Source organism: Schizosaccharomyces octosporus (assembly GCF_000150505.1).
Source record: "Schizosaccharomyces octosporus yFS286 unplaced genomic scaffold supercont6.1, whole genome shotgun sequence".
Taxonomy (NCBI): domain Eukaryota; kingdom Fungi; phylum Ascomycota; class Schizosaccharomycetes; order Schizosaccharomycetales; family Schizosaccharomycetaceae; genus Schizosaccharomyces; species Schizosaccharomyces octosporus.
Genome location: NW_013185619.1, coordinates 1,695,214 through 1,718,452, shown reverse-complemented (window position 1 = coordinate 1,718,452; position 23,239 = coordinate 1,695,214). Strand labels below are relative to the sequence as shown.

At 37.3% G+C, this 23,239-nt stretch overlaps 10 protein-coding genes across 10 annotated transcripts; 5 read left to right on the top strand and 5 right to left on the bottom strand.

The window, feature by feature from the left end:
• Positions 1 to 181: 181 nt before the first annotated feature.
• On the bottom strand, positions 182 to 1,971 carry SOCG_03320 (cell wall organization protein). Its single transcript, XM_013161808.1, has one exon. The coding sequence runs from the start codon at positions 1,053 to 1,055 to the stop codon at positions 651 to 653; it is 405 nt and encodes a 134-aa protein (XP_013017262.1). The 5' UTR covers positions 1,056 to 1,971; the 3' UTR covers positions 182 to 650.
• Positions 1,186 to 2,165, top strand: SOCG_05108 (uncharacterized protein). The gene has a single exon (XM_013162396.1). The coding sequence runs from the start codon at positions 1,748 to 1,750 to the stop codon at positions 2,009 to 2,011; it is 264 nt and encodes an 87-aa protein (XP_013017850.1). The 5' UTR covers positions 1,186 to 1,747; the 3' UTR covers positions 2,012 to 2,165.
• On the top strand, positions 2,101 to 3,090 carry SOCG_03319 (uncharacterized protein). Its single transcript, XM_013161807.1, has one exon. The coding sequence runs from the start codon at positions 2,385 to 2,387 to the stop codon at positions 2,778 to 2,780; it is 396 nt and encodes a 131-aa protein (XP_013017261.1). The 5' UTR covers positions 2,101 to 2,384; the 3' UTR covers positions 2,781 to 3,090.
• Positions 3,091 to 3,304: 214 nt separating this feature from the next.
• SOCG_03318 (adenylate cyclase) lies at positions 3,305 to 8,856 on the bottom strand. Its single transcript, XM_013161806.1, has one exon. The coding sequence runs from the start codon at positions 8,517 to 8,519 to the stop codon at positions 3,450 to 3,452; it is 5,070 nt and encodes a 1,689-aa protein (XP_013017260.1). The 5' UTR covers positions 8,520 to 8,856; the 3' UTR covers positions 3,305 to 3,449.
• Positions 8,857 to 9,114: 258 nt separating this feature from the next.
• SOCG_03316 (M-factor transporter Mam1) lies at positions 9,115 to 16,493 on the bottom strand. The gene has a single exon (XM_013161804.1). It carries the CDS (start codon positions 15,526 to 15,528, stop codon positions 11,575 to 11,577), a length of 3,954 nt encoding a protein of 1,317 aa, XP_013017258.1. The 5' UTR covers positions 15,529 to 16,493; the 3' UTR covers positions 9,115 to 11,574.
• Positions 9,447 to 11,534, top strand: SOCG_03317 (elongation factor 1 alpha like protein). Its single transcript, XM_013161805.1, has 3 exons — positions 9,447 to 9,612; positions 9,672 to 9,719; positions 9,778 to 11,534. The coding sequence occupies exons 1-3, from the start codon at positions 9,573 to 9,575 to the stop codon at positions 11,439 to 11,441; spliced, it is 1,752 nt and encodes a 583-aa protein (XP_013017259.1). The 5' UTR covers positions 9,447 to 9,572; the 3' UTR covers positions 11,442 to 11,534.
• A 205-nt stretch (positions 16,494 to 16,698) lies between the features above and the next one.
• SOCG_03315 (zf-C3HC4 type zinc finger) lies at positions 16,699 to 18,933 on the top strand. Its single transcript, XM_013161803.1, has 2 exons — positions 16,699 to 16,913; positions 17,082 to 18,933. The coding sequence occupies exons 1-2, from the start codon at positions 16,764 to 16,766 to the stop codon at positions 18,591 to 18,593; spliced, it is 1,662 nt and encodes a 553-aa protein (XP_013017257.1). The 5' UTR covers positions 16,699 to 16,763; the 3' UTR covers positions 18,594 to 18,933.
• On the bottom strand, positions 18,849 to 20,202 carry SOCG_03314 (GTPase). The gene is made up of 2 exons (XM_013161802.1): positions 19,471 to 20,202; positions 18,849 to 19,404 (listed from the first exon to the last, which is right to left on the bottom strand). Exons 1-2 carry the CDS (start codon positions 20,093 to 20,095, stop codon positions 19,034 to 19,036), a joined length of 996 nt encoding a protein of 331 aa, XP_013017256.1. The 5' UTR covers positions 20,096 to 20,202; the 3' UTR covers positions 18,849 to 19,033.
• Positions 20,203 to 20,245: 43 nt separating this feature from the next.
• Positions 20,246 to 22,928, top strand: SOCG_03313 (rRNA processing protein Mis3). Its single transcript, XM_013161801.1, has 4 exons — positions 20,246 to 20,372; positions 20,417 to 20,444; positions 20,496 to 20,532; positions 20,605 to 22,928. The coding sequence occupies exons 1-4, from the start codon at positions 20,339 to 20,341 to the stop codon at positions 21,490 to 21,492; spliced, it is 987 nt and encodes a 328-aa protein (XP_013017255.1). The 5' UTR covers positions 20,246 to 20,338; the 3' UTR covers positions 21,493 to 22,928.
• SOCG_03312 (BTB/POZ domain-containing protein Btb2) lies at positions 21,722 to 23,131 on the bottom strand. Its single transcript, XM_013161800.1, has 2 exons — positions 22,938 to 23,131; positions 21,722 to 22,717 (listed from the first exon to the last, which is right to left on the bottom strand). Exons 1-2 carry the CDS (start codon positions 23,016 to 23,018, stop codon positions 21,926 to 21,928), a joined length of 873 nt encoding a protein of 290 aa, XP_013017254.1. The 5' UTR covers positions 23,019 to 23,131; the 3' UTR covers positions 21,722 to 21,925.
• Positions 23,132 to 23,239: the final 108 nt, after the last annotated feature.

The following is a 23,239-nucleotide window of genomic DNA, read 5'->3' as shown; positions in this document are numbered from 1 at the left end:
GGAGGAAGGATGAAAAAAGACAGAAATAAATGAAAAAAAAATAAAAAAATAAAAATAAAAAAATAAAAAAATAAAAAAGGATTAAAGAAAGAGACGAAGAAACTATTGAAATGAATTACAGAATAATAAAACTACGGGGAATTGAGTTGAACTACAGAAGAGGATTGTTGCAGAGCAGAGATAGAAAAAAAAAAAAAAAATTTAAAAAATTATACGCAAAAGGATGGAAAGTATATTTAATGGATTAGGAAATCTCAAACGAGAATTATAAAAATAGAAAAGCAAACAAACCAAATTATTATAATAAAGATAGCATTACCAGTGAAAAGATTAGAATATGGATGATTCAAATAAGTGAAACCAGCTGTTGAACCTTGAACCCATGAATCGGTTCATACCCGACAAAAGAAGAAAAAACGATGTAGTAAAAGGGAAAATGTGAATGAAGAAGAGAGAGAGAAAGAGGTGTAGGAAAAAGAAAGCAAAAGAAGAGAGAAAAAGAACATCATAGAATGCTTTTAGGAAAAGGACAAAAACAATTTCTAAAAATACAAATGCTTGCTTAAAGGGAGAGCAAATAAATAAATAGAAAAAAGCATCCCTTTAGAAAGGAACTAAACTGATTATAATTGCACTGATGATGGAGTTGTTTAAAGAGCAGCGTTGTCGTACTTTGGGCGATGAACGGAAGCCATAGCCTCTGGATAGGCAGGAGGAGGAACATCGTCATTAGGTGGAGAGGGAAATGCAAAATCTGGCGAGGTAGGAGGAGGTCGATAAACTTGAGGTGTAACGAACGCACCAGACATACCAGGCATAAACGGAGTGGTAGTATTAACATTTGGAGGCGGATTGGGTCTCGGTGAATAGACTGGAGGTGTGGAAAGGGGATAAAAATTGGTGAAAGGAATGGTGTTTAAACCATTACGATTTCTTCGACGATTGACATAACCAATGGAAATGAAAAAGGAAATTAAAAAGAGGACACAAATGACTACAATGACCCATCGACCATAAGCGCTCCAATTGTACGTGTTGCCTTGCTGTTGATCCATGAAGAGAAACTAGATATACGAGAGACGATACAAAAAAGAAGGATTAAAGGAAGCAGAAAGTTTTCGAGGAGAAACCAGAAAAATACAGAGAGAGAAAAGAAAGAAAGAAAAAAGCAAATGAAAAGCAAATGAAAAAGTTTACGTGTGTATATACTCAAAGAGTGTTTTTTTTTCTTTTGTGTAGTGTAGTAGTATACCAAGCAAGGTGTGTATGGAGGTGTACTAGTAGTAGTAGTGGTGGTGGTGGTGGAAAAGTGTGTGCCATGGAAAGAGTCTACTGAGAGCAAAAGCGAACGCCAAGGTGAGCAGTGAAAAGAGCAAGAAAAGAGAAAAGAGAAAAGAGAGAAGAGGAAAAAAATAAAGAAAAAAAGAAAAAAAAAAAGGTCGGAATTTATTAAAATCAATTTTATTTTCCTTCCTTCCTCTTCCTCTTCCTCTTCGTTTTCACTCTTCAGGAAAAGTTTTCACCTGGCGTTCTCTTTCTCCTCTCTTTGACTTCTCTACCTCTTCCTCCACCTCTGTCGTCGCAGTTTTGCCTCCTTCTCCTCTTTCTTCCTTTGCCCCCATCGTTGCCCCCATCTAGTATCTAGACCATCATCTCACCATCCAAGAACCACCACATGTGCACTATGTGGTGGTTTCGAGAACGAAAAAGAACTTGTAGGTGAATTCCAGTGTTTGGGTTACGAGTGATGATGGCTGATGCATGCTTGGGTTACTTGGGTTACTTGGTTTCAATCGAGCAACTTGAATGGTACTTTTTTTTTTTTTCTATTTATTTTTCTATTTTTTTTCTTCATTTTCTTGTTCCTTTTTTTTTCCTTTTTTTTTTCGAATCTCTTGTCAATCTGATTGCAACGCCTCTTCGGCTCTTATTTTCTCGCAAAAATCGCGCCGACTTTTTCGATGACGTCGGTTTCCATCAGTCGTTTGTGAACAATTCGGAGTCGTGCTAGTTGTTTGTTTTTGGTCTGATGCTTTTTTGTTCCACGTATGTTGGTCTAGCCGCTTCTTTTGGAACTGTGCCTCCTTTCCATGAATTGACTATATATACAGCCTTTCCATCAACATTGCTCTATTCATCAAGCTTTCGTCCTGTGTATTTATACACTCATATTCACAACATACACACTCTCTCGCTCTTACAATCTCTTAAATCCAAAAGATCCATTCATTTCAAAAGAGTTGTGCCATTCCATTAGGTTTTGCTTTCTTCACTACCTCTGTTTGATTTCTTTCTTTTTTGCATTCGTCTCTTTTAGAATTGCATCTCGTTCGCATCACCTCTACACTTTTTTTATTCTTTCACTCTTCTTTTCTTCTCTCATCATGCCTACTCAAGAACCCACTCGTGCTGATCCTTCTACTGCAATCACCGAACCTGAACCCTATGAATTAGCTGCTATGCAAAAGGGTAAACATGTCAGTGCTCTTCTTCCAAAGGATTATTATGGTCAACCCATTGATGAACCTGATGTGAGTAATCCCACCCGTTGGAGGTATGAACGCCCTTTGGATACCGTCCGTGCATGGCAGTTTTTAATCGAAAGCGATGAAGGCTCCATCAAAGCCACTTTAGACCAGGAACGGAAACAATACCATCCTACCGCTGAATTGTTTCGTCCTCTCTCTTTCGTTGGTGCCGATCAAAAGTTGTCCCATCGTTTATCCAAACATCTATCCAGAAACTTTTCCAGAGCTTCTTCTCGTCATTCAAGACTCTAGTTTCTTTTTGATGCTTCTATACCTTTATACTGTTTTTCTTTTCATTTTTACGGTTGGTTTATCATTTCCTTTTTCCTTTTTCTATGGAATTCCTTTTTTACGTTTGTTTTCATGATCCATTTTGCGTCCCTTTTCTTTTCATTTTTCATTTTTCCTTTTTTTATTTTTAATCTTATTTTTGTTTGGTTGTATTTGTATTTTTAGTTTTAGTTTTAGTTTTAGTTTTCTTGAACTTGGGATTTCTCTTTTATATTTTTTTTTTTCAAGATTTTTTTTTTTTTTTTCCTTTACGATATCGAAATGAATTTACGTTTTCATCATGCCTTTACTTTTCAAATCTCTGTCTGCATGTTTGTGTGTAGTCTGTTTTATTCTTTTATTTTTATTTTTTTTTTCTTTTTGTGTGTCTCCTCCTGTAGATTCTTTCCGTCTTGTCATCATAAACAATTTTAGAAATGTCTTTCTCGATCCTCAGATCCTTTTTACGTTTCATCAAAAAATTCTTTATCATTTTCTACTCGTTTCCCTCCTCCTCTTCATACATACAAATAGTACAAATTTCATAGAAATAATTAATATATATTACAATCCAAATGATAAGAAAAAAATTCAACGGAGAAAAAAAAAAAGATATCAATAAAAACCATTCTTTTCTATTCCCATCCCATCTCATGTATGTCCAAGCATTTGTCCTAAACAATAAATTGTGTTTTCAATTCGTAGTGTCAACCGATAAAACAAAGCATACTCTTCTGCAATATTCACAGGAGCTGCAAGTCCGGGATCACTTTCCGGGGGCTCTGGATAACCATGCAACATAGCCACCCTGTCTTCTAAACGTTCGCAAATTTCAAATAACCTTTGATATTGATACTCGTCAAAAATGTTTCCTTCATATCCCGATGAACTCTCCGTAGGCGACAGATTTCGTACGGACGATAAAGAGCTTCGGGCATATTGATTCTCGTCACCACTTTTTGAATCCCCAATTCGTGCTAATATCGGCCGTAGACTATTGCTTCTGCTTCTCGACGAATTCTCCGTCTCATCTCTTCGTTTGTCACTTTCATCATCTGAATTTCGATTGTTAATGAGTTTTACTAATCGTCCCTCTAGCTGAAGAGGATAGACCAACGAGATATTTTCAGGTGTTTCCAATCCTTTCAGTTTAAATTCTCCAATGTTATGTACAATGTAACCTACTTGTTTTAACGCACGGATTTCCATTGCATACCTTCCAGATCTTTCAGAAGACATTGCTTCCGATTCCAGCCGATTCAACACTGTCACAACGTCTGCCGATACTGCAATTTGTCCACCGTCTGCAACCGACACAACCCTAGATGTTCTGTTCACCATAGGTCCGTAATAATCCATGCGTCGTGTAATAGGATCTAACTCGCTCACTGTCACACCATAATTCACTCCAATGCGCACACTCAATCCTCTGTATAGAACCTCATTCTTTGGTCCTAATACAGTTCTTCCTTGAACCGACTCTACAATTTCATTTGGCCAATCAGCAGAAAGCATTTGTAATTGCACAGAGAAGGACCATAGCAAAGCAGCAGGGACTGTCTGGAAACAAACCATAAATGCATCTCCTTCTGTCTTCACTTCGTAGCCGCCAGTAGCACGTAGCTGTCTTCGCATAATTGTATTGTGAGTCTTAATCGCCGATCTCATGGCTACTGGATGGCGTTCCCACAAAAGTGTGGAATTCTTAATATCCGTAAATACCATTGCGATACTTCCACGAGGAGGTGAAACTTCTCGATTCATTCTGGCTAAAGATGAATCGTCCGGTAAATTTTGAGAAGAAAATGGAACCCCTTCACTCCCTTCAGCCTGAGTACCTTCTTCATCATCTTTATTAACCTTGGTAGCATAATTGGAATTGGTTTCAAATAAAAGACTTAAATCCAAAACCATTACTATTGTATTGTTTTTAGCACCATAAGCAATAGCATAGTCACGTAACTTCGTTGAAGCCAGGAGCATGGATTGCCTGTTAGCACGAACTATATCAATCACAATTCGTTTTGACATTACATTCCAAAATTCCTTGTTTGCCAAAATAATAAACTCATTCAGTTCTGAAAGGGGCTGAATATTTACATGAGGGACAGCTTGTACACCAGGAAACTGGGATAATCTACCAATCGCCCTAGTGGTGGTAGACTGGATGCGACCAGAAATTAATCCTGCCGAATCTATAACTCTGCGTATTTCTTTCTCATTAAATGTATCATGTACATCACTTAACAGAGTAGGTTCAGAATCATTTCGCGTAGACATTAAAGACATAGAGGTACCAACGTTTGCAATGAATGCGCGTGTATCCCGAATATAGATTAAAGCAATGCTAACACCAATATCCATACACGTTTCATCCATATAATAACCTTTGCTGGATTTAGGAAGCTTCTCCTTCTTATCTTTGTACTCTGCAATTGTCGCCATATCTTGGTAAATTACATTACCCAACTTTTTGTTCAAATTTATAAATCCTCTTCTTAATGCATTCTTGACTTGCTCGCTGGAGGAACCACACGTGCTCAATTCTTCAGCTAGGCAAGATGCTATATTCTCATAGGCAAATTTGAGAACCCGATTGCTATGCCCAGCTCCAATATCGCTATCAAAGATACAATAAAGTGACCAATGAGGATATATATAGTCCTTCATTATAAGTTCAACAGTTGAAATAACAGGGTTAATGCGAGATAAGTAACCAGATATTCCGCATTTCAATCCATCGTTTATTGAAGATGAGCGATGTACGACACGGTGTAAGATATCAGTATTGTCCACGGGAACATCAGCATTCACATCAAATACGCTCAAAGCTTTTAGTCGGTTAAGACATGCTCTCGTAACTTTAGCATCGTCATGCTTGGAAAATTGAAACCAGCTGTTTCCTGAAAGATCAAGGCATTCAAGGTTAGGTGGAATATTCAGAGAATTATCATTATTCTGATTGACAGTCAGGCTTTGCAAGTTATTATTTCCAAAGTCTAAATAACGCAAACTACGTGACAAGGTCTCATTTTTAGGAAACGAAGATATTCTATTTCCGTTAACATACAATGTTTCCAAGGAAATACGAGAGTTAGAAGAAATTGAGATATTTGATAATTTGTTACCAGACAAAAACATATGATTGAGGTGCGAAAAATTTTGGAGGAATGCACTAGGAATTTCTGTCAAGTAATTGTAGGACAGATTCAAGATTCGAAGTTCCTTAAAGAAGCTCAGCAATTTAAAACATTCATCTCCAAGGCGGTTGTCCACGAGAATAAGTTCCTCAACTGATGGATATATGTATTCAGAAGAGGAAGTATTTGAAATAGGACTACCCGACAATGTCCTCATAATTTTCAACTGACTCACGCTTCTCGTTAGCGGTTTGGGGCCAGCCATGGGTAACTTTATTTTTTCAAGAATATTAGACGAAAGGTTTACAATTTTCAAAGAAGATATCTGCCAAACTTCTTCCGGAAAAGCCTTGATATTATTAGCATGCATATCCAATAATGTCAATTTGGATAACTTCGATAACTCAGGGGAAACATATGAAATTTCACAATTCGTGCAGTAAAGAAATTTAAGATTCCGTAAATGACTAATACTATCCGGAATTTGAACGAAGTGGTTATAACTTATATTTAGTGTTTCTAAATTGACGAGGCTTTCTAGCATTGCATCTTTTAGACTTACAAGCTTGCCGTGAGAGGCGTCAAGATATACAAGAGAGCTATATCCATTAAAAGGAAGTTCCAAGATAGTTAAAGGACAACGTGAAAAATCAAGGTACGTTGCAGACCTGCATGGGAATTCGTGATGAGATATCAAATTACAAGAGGCTCGAATTTCTTTCAAGTTTGGACATTCCGACAAAGCATTAATGTGATTCAAAGAATTAAAACGAAGATCAATAATCTCCAGTTTTCGTAAGGAACCTAATTGTTGAATAAGATGGCCTGACAAGTCGTTAGACTGAAGATAAAGCTCTTTTAAGTTTCCTAGCTGATCAATCTCAGGACAAACTTCATACAGATTGTTATGTGATAGATTTAAGATTTCAAGAGAAGACAGCTCTGTAATAATTAAAGGAAAGGTTACGAAATTATTATAAGAAAGATCAAGGACGGTTAAGTTAGTTAAATAACGAATAGAATAAGGAAGAAACAAAAGTTTGTTTAAAGAACAGTAAAATTCTTTGAGGGTAGATCGGCTCCTTCCTGAAAATATTAATGGATCTAATTCGTAAATATCGTTTCTTGAAACATTCAAAACCTCAAGTCGTCTTAGTATAGAAAGAGGTTTTCCTCTAGGCGGTCTTAAATTATTTGACATATCTAGTATTTTTAGATTGACGCATCGCTCCATAAAATCAAGAGGCAATTCAAGCGAAAGGTTAGATGATATATTTAAAGATATTAATTCGTGTGCGTGAGGATAAAACTTGATTGGAATAACCTCAAGGTTGGAACGTCGTATATCCAAATGCTGTGAAAACTTCTTCTCAGACATTTTCTTAAGCACGTCGGCGCCAATATCCATAGTTGTAAACACTAATCTTGCAACGCTATAGTTCTCTTCCTGCGTCATTTCATCTTCAGAATTTTCATCGCACCCAAAGTAGGTGAGAAGCTTTCGAAACATAATACATGGCTGCTCATGAGGAAGCAATATACGTTCAGTTTGGAATTGAACCAAAAGTAAGTAAAAGTTGGCTGAAAACGGAAGGAAAAAAAGCCTTGCGAGACGCTGAATAATATCAGAAGTCTTCATATTCATAGGACATGAAAATGAAACGGATGTTTTGTCATCTCGATAAACTCGTAAGAAAAAGGGTTTATCATCAGTTTCATTGGTAGGATAAGCAAAGGGTCTAGCCACAAAAGAATTCCTTTTCTTTGACATTTCCGAAGGAATATTTATAGCCCAGCTCTCCGGTGCTTTCCATGAGTCATCAGATAGGATAGATGGGTGCGACCCACTTTTTAAATAGGTACTGTCGTAGCTATCGCGATGATAATCCAAGCCAAATAGAGTACTTAACGTATGTGATCTAGTCTTTTCTTCGCCAGATTTGTCGAGTACGCTTAACCAGTCATTAGGGGCAATAGCTTCGACATCGCCAATACTTAAAGATTCCTCGTCGCCTGAGACAGATTCAGGAAATTTGAGGGACTTGAGGGAATGATAAGGTGCATCGTTTTCGTCGTCCTGTTCCGTATCAGTTGTATGGGCTGAATCTTTTGGTGTAACTTGACGACGAAGTTTGGTTTCTTTGAAAGGAACAGTCGTTCCCGATCCTTTGACTTTGTTTTGGTAGTTTCGGCGAAAATCAGTTATAGCTTTAGATCTATAATCTTCACTTTTTCGCTTATTCAGTAAAACTGAATCAGACTTGCTACGACTGATCAAAGACAAATTAAACGTATCTGGCTCAGGTAAATCCAGTATGTGTTTATCGATGAAGGAAGGATCACTAGGAACATAATGCAGTGTATCGGACAAGTGAGAGGCACTATTGACTGGTCTCGTACAGGGAGACAACGCTTCGTTACCAATGGAAAGTGATTCTTCAATGGATTCAGGAATTTCGTACGCAGAACTCTCAACCTCACTGCTGTCTTCTTCTAGATTATCCAACCAGGGAATTCCTGTTTTAAAATTTTCCGGTGGTCCAGTTATAGGCGATCGAAACAACCGCTTTTTGTCAATCATATTAAAAAAGGCTCATAATTCTTTCATGCAAAGTCATCAAATAAATTAGATTATTATAAATTAAATTTAGATTAATGCGAGAGCAAACACATGAAAATCCAGTATAAAACGAATGGCACGATTAATGAAAATGCAGATAGAACGATTTAGCCACAACAAAAGAAAAAGCTAATGGTCTTCTAAAAGAACAATCAAAATTTCTTAATCATAAAATTATTTTTTTAATGAAGAAGAAAGGCAAATTCGTTACCGAAATTATATATATACGTTGGGTAATAGCAGAAAGGAGGAAGAGTAAATAGTAGCTTGGTACATTTACAGCAATAATGTGGTTTAGGGATATGTGATAAACTACTTTAGACTACGACTGACTCAAATATCCCCTGTTATATAACCTCTTTATTAGAATGTAAATAAACAGGGTGGACAAAGATGCGTAATGACCTTTAATTCCTAGTTACAAATTTGATCCCCAAATTTATTCTTACAAAAATTTGTAAAGTTGTTTTTCTTAACCTACTTTTAGGCAATTTTGTAATGGTTTCTTCTTCAATGTGACTTTGGAAGCTTAAAAAAAAAGAAAAAAAAAAAAAAATCGTATTAAAGTTATTGTATGATAAACAATAAACATCGAGCAGAAATCTACCTTTTACAAGAATTCGTAGCTTTTTGTTTGTATAGACTAAAAAGGTATTACTAAAATTAGACTAAAAATTTTACTACTTTGCAGTAGCCGGTATTATAGGAGTTGCTAGCTTTTGTAGAAAATTTCCACGGCGACTATAGCGCTTCAGAGGTAAAATTTTTGACATCTTTTCATTTTCTACAATAAAAAAGAATCTTGGCGAACATATACTAATGCTTCGTTTAGCGCGACATGCTTAACTTGAGAATCGTCTATGTCAATATCTTATGTCACTTCCATTACGCTTCTTGCGTACCAGCAATAAAAAATTTGAAAGGTACAAAGTGCCAAAACTATTGTTTTAGTAAAAGGCCTCTTTATTTATTCGTTTTATTTATCCCTATATTTTTGTAAATACAATCCAAAAGATGTCGAGACATCGTAATGTAAAGAATTTAGAGTTGGAAGGTAAGTATGGTTGTCTGTAAATAGTGAAGTTCAACTGCTTACAAGCGATTTCTTTTTAGAGTATGATGCAGATGAGCCAGTGGAAGAATTGACTGATGAACAAGAAGGTAAGCAAATCATGAAGAAATATTTCATCGGACCGTCTGACCTAACATTCTTGTGCAGAACAATTTCGTGAAGCCATTGCTGCTGTCCAGGAAACTGTTGAAGGACTTCCCGTGACAAACAAAGAAATAGCCGATACAGTATGGTACTATTATTTTGATGTGGAGAAATCTGTCAATTATCTAGTTAAAAGCTGTACCGCAAGAGCTGAAGAGAAAAATGGAAAAGACGAATCTCATAAGAAGAAGCCACCAAAACAAGAACAAAAACAAAAACAAACCGTTGAAGCCCAACCTTCCACTAAAAATGCCTCTGCTTCTTTAAACGTTTCGATGAAGAAGCTGAATTTGAACGGAAAAGAACAGACCGGAGAGAAATCAAAGGATGAAGAGGAGACACAAACGCCACGGAAGCAAGAGTCTTCATTGTTGATAGATGTTCCAAAAATTTACGAAGAGTCTCAACCCAAGCCTGTTGTCCACTTAGTTGTTACCGGACATGTCGATTCAGGCAAAAGTACCATGCTTGGAAGGATTATGTTTGAACTGGGTGATGTCAACACTCGATCTATGCAAAAACTTCACAATGAGGCTTCTAATCAAGGAAAGGGAAGCTTTTCTTATGCTTGGTTACTCGATTCTACGGACGAAGAGCGTCTTAGGGGTGTTACCATGGACGTTGCGGCTACCTCCTTTGAAAGCCACAAACAAATTTATGAGGTTGGTGATGCGCCTGGTCACAAGGATTTCATTTCCGGTATGATTGCTGGAGCTGCTTCTGCTGAATTTGCAATCTTGGTCGTCGATTCTTCGCAAAACAACTATGAGCGTGGTTTTCTAGCAAATGGACAAACTCGAGAGCATGCTTATTTGCTACGTGCTCTTGGGGTTTCTGAACTTGCAGTTGCCGTGAATAAGCTTGATCTCATGTCTTGGTCTTTGGATCGCTATAATGAAATCAAAGCTTCGGTATCTGACTTCTTGATTCGGATGGTTGGATTTAAAGAGGAGAACGTTCATTTTATTCCTGTTTCTGCTGTCTCTGGTGTAAATCTTATAGAAAAATCTTCTTCCCCACTCTACACTTGGTATAACGGTCCAACATTAATAGAAGTTCTAGATAATTTCAACCCTCCGTTAAAGGCTTATAGAGGACCTCTTCGAGTCTCTGTTCACGATACTTATCGATCTGTGAGAGGCGCAACTATTTCAGGAAGAGTAGAGTCTGGTAATATTCAAAACGGCCAGGTTTTGTATAATGTATCTTCACAGGAGGATGCGTATGTCAAAGCCGTCATGCGAAATTCTGATCCTTCCGTATCATGGGCTGTCGCTGGAGATAATGTTACTGTACAGCTGACGGACATTGAGCCAAACCAAATCAGTCTCGGTGATATCTTGTCCACTTATAGTGACCCTGTTAAGCGCAGTAAGTCCTTTACAGCAGACATTCAAACTTTTGATATACTCGGTCCAATCTTGTCTGGATCAACATTAGTGCTCCACCGTGGTCGAACAGTTGCTCCAGTCGCTGTAAAAATCATAAACGTAAATGGTAAGAAAGCAAGGCACATTACCAGTAGAAAGCGTGCCTCTATGCAAGTTAACTTTTTGGAAGGTTTGTATCCAGTATGTACTTCTGAAGAAAGCCCATCGTTGAGTAGAATCATTCTTCGACGGGATGGAAATACAATCGCTGCCGGAATAGTGAAAACTATTTTATAAAAAAAAAAAGAGCAAATTAGCAACTATACAACAAAATTTTTATTAAAATGATTAAAGTATTGATGATTAATGTATCTCGTAACATAAATGCGATAATAAATTAAGAAAACATTATTCGGATAATGCAAAGGTATTAGTCTGTCCATTTACCACTATGGACAAGTTTCCAAAAATGAGTATGTGGAGTCATTAATTCATCATAAGAACCAGTTTCTATGACATTACCGGAATTCATGACAATGATGCGGTCGGCGAGTCTCATCAACGAAATTTGGTGAGTTATGATAAGTACTGTACATGTCAAGCTTTTAATTGTTTGTTCAATTTTGCTAGATGAATCTGAATCTAGTGCAGAAGTACATTCATCCAAAATTAAGAGTCTTGGTTTTCGGAGCAATGCTCTCGCGATGGCCAACCGTTGGGCCTGCCCACCAGAAAGATTTTTGCTAAACTCCGAGATTGGCGATTCCAAATAGTTTGGCAGATTCTGTAAGGTGTCGAGGATGTTGGCTTGCTTTAAAGCCTCTTCAATTGCTACCATATTCGCATCGCAACCATATAATAAACTTTCTAAAATGGTTTCACCCATTAAATTGGGCTTTTGGTCTACAACAGCCATTTTTCGTCTTAACCATTTAGTATCGATTTCAGAAAGTGGGTGGTCATCAATATAAATGTTGTCAGACATATAAACCTTCTGGAGTAGCTCTGCCGTGGTTGATTTTCCTGAGCCAGATCCACCAACAATAGCAACTTTCTCCTTTGGTTTTATCGTGAATGATACGTTACTTAAAGCGGAAGCTCCTCGCTCTTGGTTATAAGCAAAATTAACCTTGTCAAATTCAATTTTCCCAACGAAAGGAAATTTCATATTACCTTGATTGTTGAGCTTTCCTGGTCTCATATCAGCCAATCGCAAAACCCTGCTAGCTTCAATTCGGCTAGCAGAAACATTGGGCAAAGACATGATGCAGCTAGAAGCAGATACCATCGTAAAGGTGGCTAATGATAAAATTTGTACGGTTTGCTCAACATTATAATAATTCTTCGAGATAAACTTTGCTGCAGCGTAAAATAGTAGGGAACGAACAAAATATAAGAGTGAACAAGTGATGGAATATCCCAAACTAGTAAATATTGCTTTTCTTTTCGTTGCATCCCAATAATCTTTCAAAAGCACTTTATACTTTTCGCGAAAATATGGCATAACAGACAGCCCTCTAATCGCATCAAGGTTCAAAGTAGTTTGATGCAAAACGGAAGTAGTAGCAATTGAGCAGTCTTGACAATCTTTCTCTGTCTTAACATAAAAGTAAGAGAAAACTTTTGATGTCAGCAATAAAACCGGACTTACAGCTGTTAGAATAATAGCCAACTTCCATCCAGTTATCAAAGCCCATATTAAACCGACTAGCATCATCACGAAAGCAACAAAAAGTTCTTCTACCAAAGAATCGATCATATTTCTCATATCATTGATGTTACCAACCAAAATTTTAGAAAATAAAATAGGTGAATTTGATGTTTCATCGAACCATTCCTGGTCCTGTGATAACAACTTGTTCATGCCAATTAGACGATAATAGTCACACCAACTTGTTGCAGCCTTTGAGAATATGTAATGGCTCAAGAAATAAAACAAACCTGTGAATGCGGCCACGACTAAAATCATGCAAGACCATAGCGCAATTCCAACAGACATATTTTGATGCATAAACAAATTGAGACACTTAGATACAATATAAGATAATACTGGTATACTTGCACCTTGCCCGAGTGAAGTTAAACAACCAAAGAAAAACAGATATCTGGCCTTTGGAACTTTCCATAAGCTTTTGAATATAGTATATATGGAATAGATAGACTCCTTTTCTTTGGCTTTTAAAAATAAGTTTTCGTTGCCATCTGTGGAATTCAGTGGCTTTTCTTGCAATATGGAGTAATTTTTTGGATCACGATTATGCATAACAGACATGGTTGGTGATGCATCAACGTAGGAGGGAGATATGTCATCGTAAAAAGAAGAGGCTTCCTCAGATTTCTCAAAGCTTGCTAAAAACGGATTTTCCAATTCTGTCGTTTCAGAGGAGAAATCCTCTTGCTCATCAGATAAATCGTCGAATAACTCGAGATTGGATAAATCCTTTTTTGAACCCTGATGAAGTAAACGACCATTTTCAATAACAAAAACGAAATCATCATTGTAAATTTGAGACATATCGTGAGTAATGTAGATCGTTGTTTTACCTAAGCGGTGTGCACGAATAGCATCGTTGATTAGGTTCTTTGAAATGATATCCAAGCCACTAGTAGGTTCATCGAGGATTAACACTTCAGTATTTCGAAGAAGTGCTCTAGCTAAAGCAATACGTTGACGTTGTCCACCACTAAGGGTTCCCTCGTGACAAGGAGTATCATAGCCTTTGTCAAAATTCCAAACAAACTCGTCAACAAGGGCTAGACGTACAGCACATTCAAAGTCACTTTCAGAGGCATTGTGGTTTCCTATCATAATATTTTCACGAATTGTCATGTCAAATACGACGGCATCTTGCCTAACCAAGGTAACATTGGAATATACATAGTTTGGATCGATCATTGCTAAAGGAACATCATCCACATATATAAAGCCATATGTAGGTTGAAAGAAGCTCATAAGTAACGTTGCAATTGTGCTTTTACCTGAACCGCTTGGTCCAATGATATGCGAAACCTTACCAGAAGGAATGGACAATGAGACATTGATGATGCTAAACGGTTTATGATCTTCTGTACTTGGGTACATAAAAGATACATTACGCATATTAAAATTCCAAGATAATTTAAGGTCTTGAAAACCGACTTTCGGGGGTTTTTGTTTGGAAGAAGTAGGTTCCCGACATAAAGACTTGAGAAAATGGGAAGCAAATTTTCCTTTCACAAGATCAGGAATAGATGGGAGGATTTGTTGGATAGAAGAGGCAATAGAGAGACAAGAACCAAAAACGGTAACGACCTGACCAGCAGTAACCTTTCCGGAATCAGCTAAATGGTTACCAAACCAAAGACCTTGAAAAAAGACAGAATACAAGAAGAACTGTGAAATTCCTCCCTGCAAGGAATGAAGAAAGGAAAACCGGAGAAAAGATTTAGAGCTATGGTGGATGGCAGTGCGAACATTTTGAAACTCATGATTTTGCATGGCATGAAAGGTGACAGTTTTGTAAGCCATCAAGACTTTTTCGATGAAAGAAGCTGCTTTTTCAGAAGCTAGTCGATCACCCTCATAGCTATTGTAGAGATAAGAGTTGATGAAGGCAACGACAAACATAATAATAGGATAGGAAGCCATGATGATAAGTGTCAAAGACCAGCTATAACGAAAGGATATAACGAGGCAAGAAATGACAATAGCCATGTTTTCGACAATATGGAAAAGGGGGAGATTGATGGAAGATTCATAAAATTGAATACATCTGTCTACCGAATTGATTAAGGCACTAGAGCTGCTGGTAAGTGAGTAAAACGCAGATGGTTTGTTGGCAAGGGCATGAAAGCATAGAGCACGAGACCGTTTTCCAATAATGGCACTAAGGTATTGCCAGAGAAAACGAACGGCAAAACTAAAGATCCACGAAGCCATACCGAATATGAAAATAAGAAGTGAATTAAAATTGACGATGGAGCACATTTCATCGAGAGAAATTACAGATCGTGCATAATTGGAAAAAGCATCAAAGATTTTACCGATGGTCCAAGTCATGAGCGGTTCCAAGCATGCAGACGAACACGTAAAGATGAGTGTAGCGACGATAAGGAGGGTATCAGAGAGGTGAAATGCAAAGGCATAATCGGACCAAGAGGAAGCGTGAGCATAGTAAGCAGAAGATTGGACATCATCACCATCGAGAGAAGGTAAATCCAGAAAAGTCCTATAAACATGTGAAGGAGAATTTAAGGAGTCGGAACTGAGGGCGGTAGAGGCGGATAGTTGAGCAGTAATAGGACTTTGTATGGATTTTTCAGTGATGGAAACGTGAATTTTCTCATTCTTTAATGAATTTTTTTTTGAAATATAATCATTGGGTGAAATAGTTCCAGTCTCCATGTCCAAAATAAGTTTCAACACGAGTTATAGAACGAACAATTACTAGTAAACAAAAAAAAACCCCCCGACAAAAAATGGTAAGGTCCAAAACAACGAAACTCGAAAGAAAGGAAACGAAAAGAAAAAAGAATTAAATAAATTTAACAAACCGAGCCAACTACAAGCTCAATGTTCGTCAGCATGTGCTAAACTACGAAAAAGTAGAGTCCCATGGCGACCTATTTTAATCATTGTGGACAATGGAGGTATTCAAACAAAAGGTCCATTGTGTAGGTTAAAGGTGGGTGTTCGTGATAGTTGGCTACACGTTAATTAAAAACAATAAACAATAAAGAATAAAGCAAAGAAAAATGTAAAAAGTAACAACAAACCATCAACAGAGAAGACACTGAGAGTAGGAGGGAAAAGGGAAGAACAAACACTTATATAATAAGTAGCTATATGAATGAATGAGTAAGCTGTGCTGTGATGTCTCAAGAGACACCAAAGAAAGAGAGTTTTCTCTATAAAAAGAGAAAAAGAATAAATAAAGAAACATTTTGTCTTTTAAAATGAATTTTCAGAATTCATTTGTATCTTTGCATCTACTGAATAATATTGTCGACATTAGCGGACCGACTCATATACCTGATCTGGGGTTCGGTTCTTAATAGTAGACTGATGAAAGATATGTAAACAACTTTTCAGTTTCTTTTTTGCTGCTTTGACTTGAATTTTCACTTGTTTTATACTACAATAAATAACTATAAAAAGAAACTTTTTGTATGTATATCTGCTTACATGCAATCTTGCAATTCTGCATTCCAATGGACCGAAAATAAAATACTCTACTCTGTCGCAAATGTCTAAACTGCGTCCGGAAAGTGACAGCTCCTGTCATTCATATATTAAAATTATTTTTCATTTATTTTTCATCAATGAAATTGTGTGCTCCTCCTATTCTTTCTTCTTCTCTTTGTCCTTTGTACTCAGTTACAACCCTTTCTTGAAACAGTAAGTAAATTTTTTATAAAGAGGGTTTCTTATAAAGAGGGTTTCTTATTCTACTATATATTCGTATATAGAGGTATCCACTTAATGGATATACCATAATGATGTTACCAGAAGGTCGATCCGATCTTCCATCTCTGACGTGGCGATTTCTTTATTAAGTAGTAGTTCAACCTCCATCGGTCAAGTAGGGACGCAACGAAACCTTTGCCAAATACGCCTTGTGCTGGAAACTTGTCAATAAAATGGGCAACACGATTGGTAAAGAAAAGCATGACAATGAAGATGAGTATATAAATAATTTAGTTCGCCTAATTGATGGTGGTTTTCTCTTCGCACACGGTGTTTACGGCTCAGAACCATCTTATAAAATATCAATTGTACGAAGATTAATGGTATGTTTATAAAGAAATTTTTAGATCTTTTTTTTCGATCAAAGAACGTTAGTGACGACGCATTGTAAAATATAAAACCGACGTTCTTCAAGAAAGGATTGATGTTTATCTACGGGTTTTGGAGGGTTACTTTTCCTTCGGGTCTATTGTTACTAACTTTGTATTTAGCTTGAACGCCGTTTAATGCCGTTTTATAAAGGACTCGAGGAATATAATGCAAACTGGCCACCTGAAAAAGTCGCAGAAGTTGTCGAAAGGGCTCTAGGTTCTCAAAAGACCATGACGTTGCGATCCGCTATCCGTGAAGCAAAAGTTCATACTCTAGGACAACCCAAGTCCTTGAAACGTGAAGTGAAAAGCCGAGCCGAGCGGACTGTTCGGTCACGTTCCAATTCCGTTTCTGGAAATACCCACGCTATTACCCAAGACAATTATGCCCATGCTATTTCCACTATTTATGCTAACGCCTTTGAATGCCCAATTTGTTTTCTTTATTATCCACCAAACTTTAACTATACTCGCTGCTGCGCACAACCAATTTGTTCCGAGTGCTTTGTAGAAATACGTCGCCCCGACCCCCATTTGCCAACCGTGCATGCCAATGATCCTCAGCCGAGCGATTTCGATTTGATATCAGAGCCCGTCAAGTGTCCGTACTGTATGACCGATCGGTTTGGTGTTGTTTACGTTCCAAATCCCGCTTTGTCGCGCTTTTCTTTCAATGCCCCTTCACAGCTAGAGCCCGATTCCCATCCATTGACTAATGAAATTAAAAAACTCTTTATTTCTGGGCAGGATCGGGCCTGGGTCCCTAACTCAAATACAAAGTTTTCGTACGACGATCAACGTGTCATAACTACCGACTTGATTCATCCAGACTGGCAGTACAATTTGGAAAAGGCCCGTCGACGTGCGTTCAGACGTGCTGCAAATTCTACTCTTTTAAATACTCATCTATTGGAACCATCTCCTAATGGAAGTCATAGCGAGAGTGTCTCCTCTTCAGATAATTCACAGCCTTTCAGATCCTCGCGTGTAAATTCCCAAAGACGCGCCTTGGGCAGCCGTAGACATCAATACCTTGCCAATGTTGAACAGCTAATGATGGCCGAAGCCATCCGTCAAAGTTTGGAGGATGCACAACAGACGACTCCGGCTTCTAATACTGGAGTTTCTTCCGTTGAAGACGGTGATCCCGTATACACTGCTTCTTCAAATTTCAACAACACTATTGAAAGACCAGCTACCCCCAGTGCTCAGGAGTATAATGCTGCTCATAATGATTTAGCAGTCCCTTCAAGTGGAAAAGATGCATATCCTATTCAGCAAACTTCTGAAACTACTGATCATAATACTCGGTCTATAGAGCAAACTGAAGCTTTTCCTCGCGGTTCTGTTAATACCGAGTTTGACTCTGTCGACCGCTCTGACTTGGAACAGCGACAAGATTTGGAAGAACTCATTCACAGCCCCATAGCATCTACTAACCCGTTTCTTTCTGAAACTATGAATCCTGCTGATTCGCAAGATGTACGTGGCGAGGCAAATGTATGTTCGCCCACTCTTTGTGTCAGCGATGACGATGTGAACTCCCCAAATCTAGCAAAAAACCCATATCCTTCGGTTTACGAACATGCAATTACCAGTGATGGCTATAAGAAAAACCACCAATACGGCTAAGTTTGGCCGCATGCATTCTAAAAAATGGTCGTACGGGGCTTCTCGTCACCAATTTGTCATTCTTATTCGTTTGTTTACTTGTTAATTTACTAATTTATTCATAAGCCTATTTGTTCTTATATTTACTAGATATTTTTAATCTTTTTTTTTTTTTTGAGTTGTGTATGTAATAAGCAATTATGATATGGAAAAATTGGACTAGGATTATACCGTTTAATGAAATCCTGGCTTTTAATCTCTTCTAATGTGTTTCGAGAAAACGCAAGTTATGGTTTACTCGCATGGTGCTGCATTGATAAATTGGATAGTACAGTTATCACTTAGTTAATTAAAAGTAAGAATACACATTGATGGAATATGACCCTTGACACGTATTCTTCACTAGTTACTTAGTCAAGTTACAATGCCGTTGTCAGTAAAAACAAAAAAAAAATTATTTTTTATTTTTTTTGGCTTTTAGTTAATTCACGTTGTAGTCGTAGCTCCATACTAAGCTTGTCGATTGGATCCAACAAAAACCTTCCAAGCTTTCCAGACCGATAAGTTTGAAGTACATAAGCAGAGACGGTATTGTCATTGTACCCTCCCCCTTTAGACAGTTTGCCTGTTCTTTGGGCTACATTTTCTAAAAATTCGTCCACATCATTAGTAGGCGGAGACCATTTTGAATAAATGGAAGGGTCAACTAGATTGATTCGAAACAGCAAATAATCCACCAAAGTCACAGAGTCAATTAATCCTTCCTTGACACATCCAACTAAAGACAGCTTCAGCATATCTTCTGGTGAAGCGATGGACGGAGTCATGATACCTATGAGATGGTTAGTATCAATCAACTTTGGAAGACATGTTGTATCCTTTCAGAAAGGTAACTTACCTGGAGTATCAAGCATGAACACCTCGGCATCATCTAGCAACCTGACAACTTCGCTAAAGTGTTTCGTAACACCTGGGTGATTTCCGGTTATTGCAGCTTTACTACGGCGCAAACTTACATGTCGTAAAGAATTTAAAATGCTGCTTTTCCCTGTGTTTGGCATTCCAACGAAGTATACGTGTACGCGTTCATTGTTGGTAAGTCCATGAACTGACATACTCCGAATCTTTTTTAACAATTTCTTTCCATAGAGAGGTATTGAAGATACATAGGCAGAAGTATCTACCGTTTTCAATGTGTCTCTCCGAGACTGCTGGAACCAGTCTTGCATATATTGAAAAGACTGTTGGAGACGTGTCATTTCATGACGAAAACTCGGAACAGATTTATCGAATGGAATAGCTAAATCACATTTGTTGTAAACAATAATTCGATTTTTCTTTCTCAAAATCGACTCTACTGCAAAATTCCTTGAGGTCAAAGGGATACGAGCATCCCGAACTTCAACTAGTATATCTGTTTTCGATGAAAGTAATTGCAATTTTTTTAGAGTTTTATGCATATGGCCTGGAAACCATGTTGAAGGCTTTTCGTAAGGAAAGGTTTTTCGCGCTACAAACGCCATAGTCCGATTTATCCAAATTTTCAAATTCGATTAACACAAGTATCTAATATTATTTCATTTTTTATAACATAAAAGCGACTCTGTGAGTTACAGACGAGGATACGGATGTTGGCAGTCCCAACTTGGTAAAGCTCTTGTATAGCTTTCAGTAGAAGTAGAACGAACCAACTCCCTTCACCACCGAAAGTTAGGATTGAGCTTAACTTGGAAAAAAATCAATTTTTATCCTAATAAAATTTGCAAATGAGTGAATTGGAAGATAGGGAACAACCCAATGGTAAGTAATTATACGTTGTTCTATTAGAAACTAACTGAACATAGTGGTTGTGAATAAAAACAAACGTTATAGGTATGAGTTTTATTTGCCTTTATAAGAAAAATATTTTTTAACACTGAAAAGACGTGAAAAACCATGGGATACTGATGATATAGACCATGTAAGTAAAAAATTTCAGATATTGTGGAAACGGCATTGGATGCTTTAGAAGAAGTCAAACTAACATAAATAGTGGAAAATTGATCCTTTTTCGAAAGAAGAAGCTACTGAGCCCTTTTTGGAAGAGTCCAGTTTCGCTACTCTATTCCCCAAATATCGTGAAAAATATCTTCGAGAAGTCTGGCCTCATGTAACAAGGGCTTTGGATAAATATGGAATTGCATGCGTTCTTGACTTGGTAGAGGGCAGTATGACTGTAAAGACCACTAGAAAAACATTCGATCCTTATGCTATTTTGGATGCTAGAGACATGATCAAGTTATTGTCTCGAAGTGTCCCATTTCCACAAGCCATTAAAATTATGCAAGATGGTGTCGCATGTGATATTATCAAAATTGGAAATGTTGTTCGTAACAAGGAACGATTTGTTAAACGTCGCCAACGTTTGGTAGGTAATAACGGACAGACCTTGAAGGCATTGGAATTGTTGACTCAATGCTACATTTTAGTACAAGGTACCACGGTAGCTGCTATGGGTGGTTATAAAGGATTAAAGGAACTTCGTAGAATTGTTGAAGATTGCATGCATAATATTCACCCAATTTATCACATCAAGGAATTAATGATTAAGCGTGAATTGGCTAAGGACCCTACACTAGTTAACGAATCGTGGGATCGATTCTTACCTCAGTTCAAGAAGAGGAACGTTGCACGCCGCAAGCCTGTTAAAATTAAAGAAAAGAAGGATTACACGCCGTTTCCTCCTCCTCAACAACCTAGCAAGCTTGATCTTGAAATTGAGAGTGGTGAGTATTTCTTGAAGAAGGAAGAGAAGGAACGTAAGATACGTTCCGAGAAGAGAGAGAAACAAAAAGAGAAACAAAAACTCAGAGAAGAAGAACGAGAAAAGGCTTTCGTACCACCTGAAGAGCCCGTGAAGAAGAAACGTAAAGCTGATTAAAACTGCTAAGGTATTTGGGTTAAAATCATTCTTGTTTAACGGATAATACGGTTAATAAAATTTTGAAGATTATGTATAAATGTATTAACTAGTAAATTTGCAAGACGACTTCTGTGTTTGATGAATATATCTGAATATTTATAGAGGTTTTAGCAACCTTCGTCTTTTCAAATGCTAAATGTACTTGAAGCCTTTACCTCGTGTCATGAATTACAAGAAAAATTTCGTTACAACGCCTGAAAAGTCAGTACATAAACAAGCTTATTTTATAATTTACACTTCTCAATTTTGCTTTTCTTTGGTGTAATGTGTGTGACAAAAATATATTACAGTCAAGATTAATTAAGAACATACACAGATAAACGGGTATCCAGAAATCGTATAGAGTTCATATATGAGCATATTTTGCTTTCGTAGAAACTATTACTTAAACTTATTGACTTGAGGCTGCCTTCCAAAGTGTTTTCCGTCTTGACTCAGGACCTGAAGCGGTACTGACTAGCTGAATAGATCGATTGCCTTCTCCGAACGCTAATACAACACTCTCATCACCACGTCCTTCTATGCGAAATTGTTTTCTGTAGGAATTTCGCATTCGTACAATCTCTGTAGCGAGTTTGTAACGCGCCATACTGCTTGCACCAACAGTAAGTTTGTCGCTTTCCAAAAGGTTTTTAATGACAGGGAAAGGAAGATTGCGAAGCACATTCACGTACTCCTTATCCCAATGATTAAGAAGAGTGGTGTACATAACTTCTAAAGCTTTGTCAAAGAGGCCGGCGGTGTATCTAGGATATGGTCCGATTTTAAGCCTTTCAAAGCCTTCTAGTCTTGGGTCCAAAAAAGTAAGAATATTTTCCATTGTGAATGGATTAATTAAATTTTCTATGCTTGATGCAGCCTCAAATGCCAATCCATCGAGTCCCAATAGCGCACTAGTAGCAAGGATACAACAGGGGTTCAATTCAGCTGGTATAGTAACGGCATCACGATAAAGAGAAGAAAGAACGAAAATGGTTGATTTTTTTGTAACGTAAGGATCTTCAATTTCTAATTTGACATTGTAGGGCATCCCGTTGGAAGACACTTCTGTTATTTTTTGATATAAAACAGGTGAACGCGCTAAAAACAAGGCATGGAGACGATATACATTGTCCTGGATTTGCAAATTTGTGTCTGAAAAAGTACCCTGCAGGAATCCGTTTGAGAAAACAAAATCAGAAATCTAGGGCTTTGTTAGTATAAAAAGAAATCACTATTTGAATAATTTAGCATGAAAAAAGAGTTTTCCTGGTTAGATTACGGCTATACCTAGAATTTAGACGAAGCCAGACTATCTATAGTGAAACTCATCCAATTCCAGGTACTTTTGAGAAATAAAATAAAGCAAATTTAAAAACAAAAGTAACAAGAAATTTATATATATTAAGGAAGGAATTACTTACATTCAACGCGTGATTTGGTGAAGTTACTTCTTGTTCTTTAGCAGTAACATTTGACGAAGTCTCAGGTATATAACCATTCATTTTTAAGCAATTAAAACCAATCCAAAATAGCAATTACCACACAAATAGAATTTTTTTTAATAACTCGAATTAACTCGCGTTCGGTTTATTTGGTTTTTGGTGTAGAATAACAACTCTAAAAGACTTCTTGTGTTTTAAAATATTCCTTATGTTTTCTTAACCAACTTAACGAATGTTGCATTCGTTAATAAACAAATACGAAAATAATTATTTCAAGATAC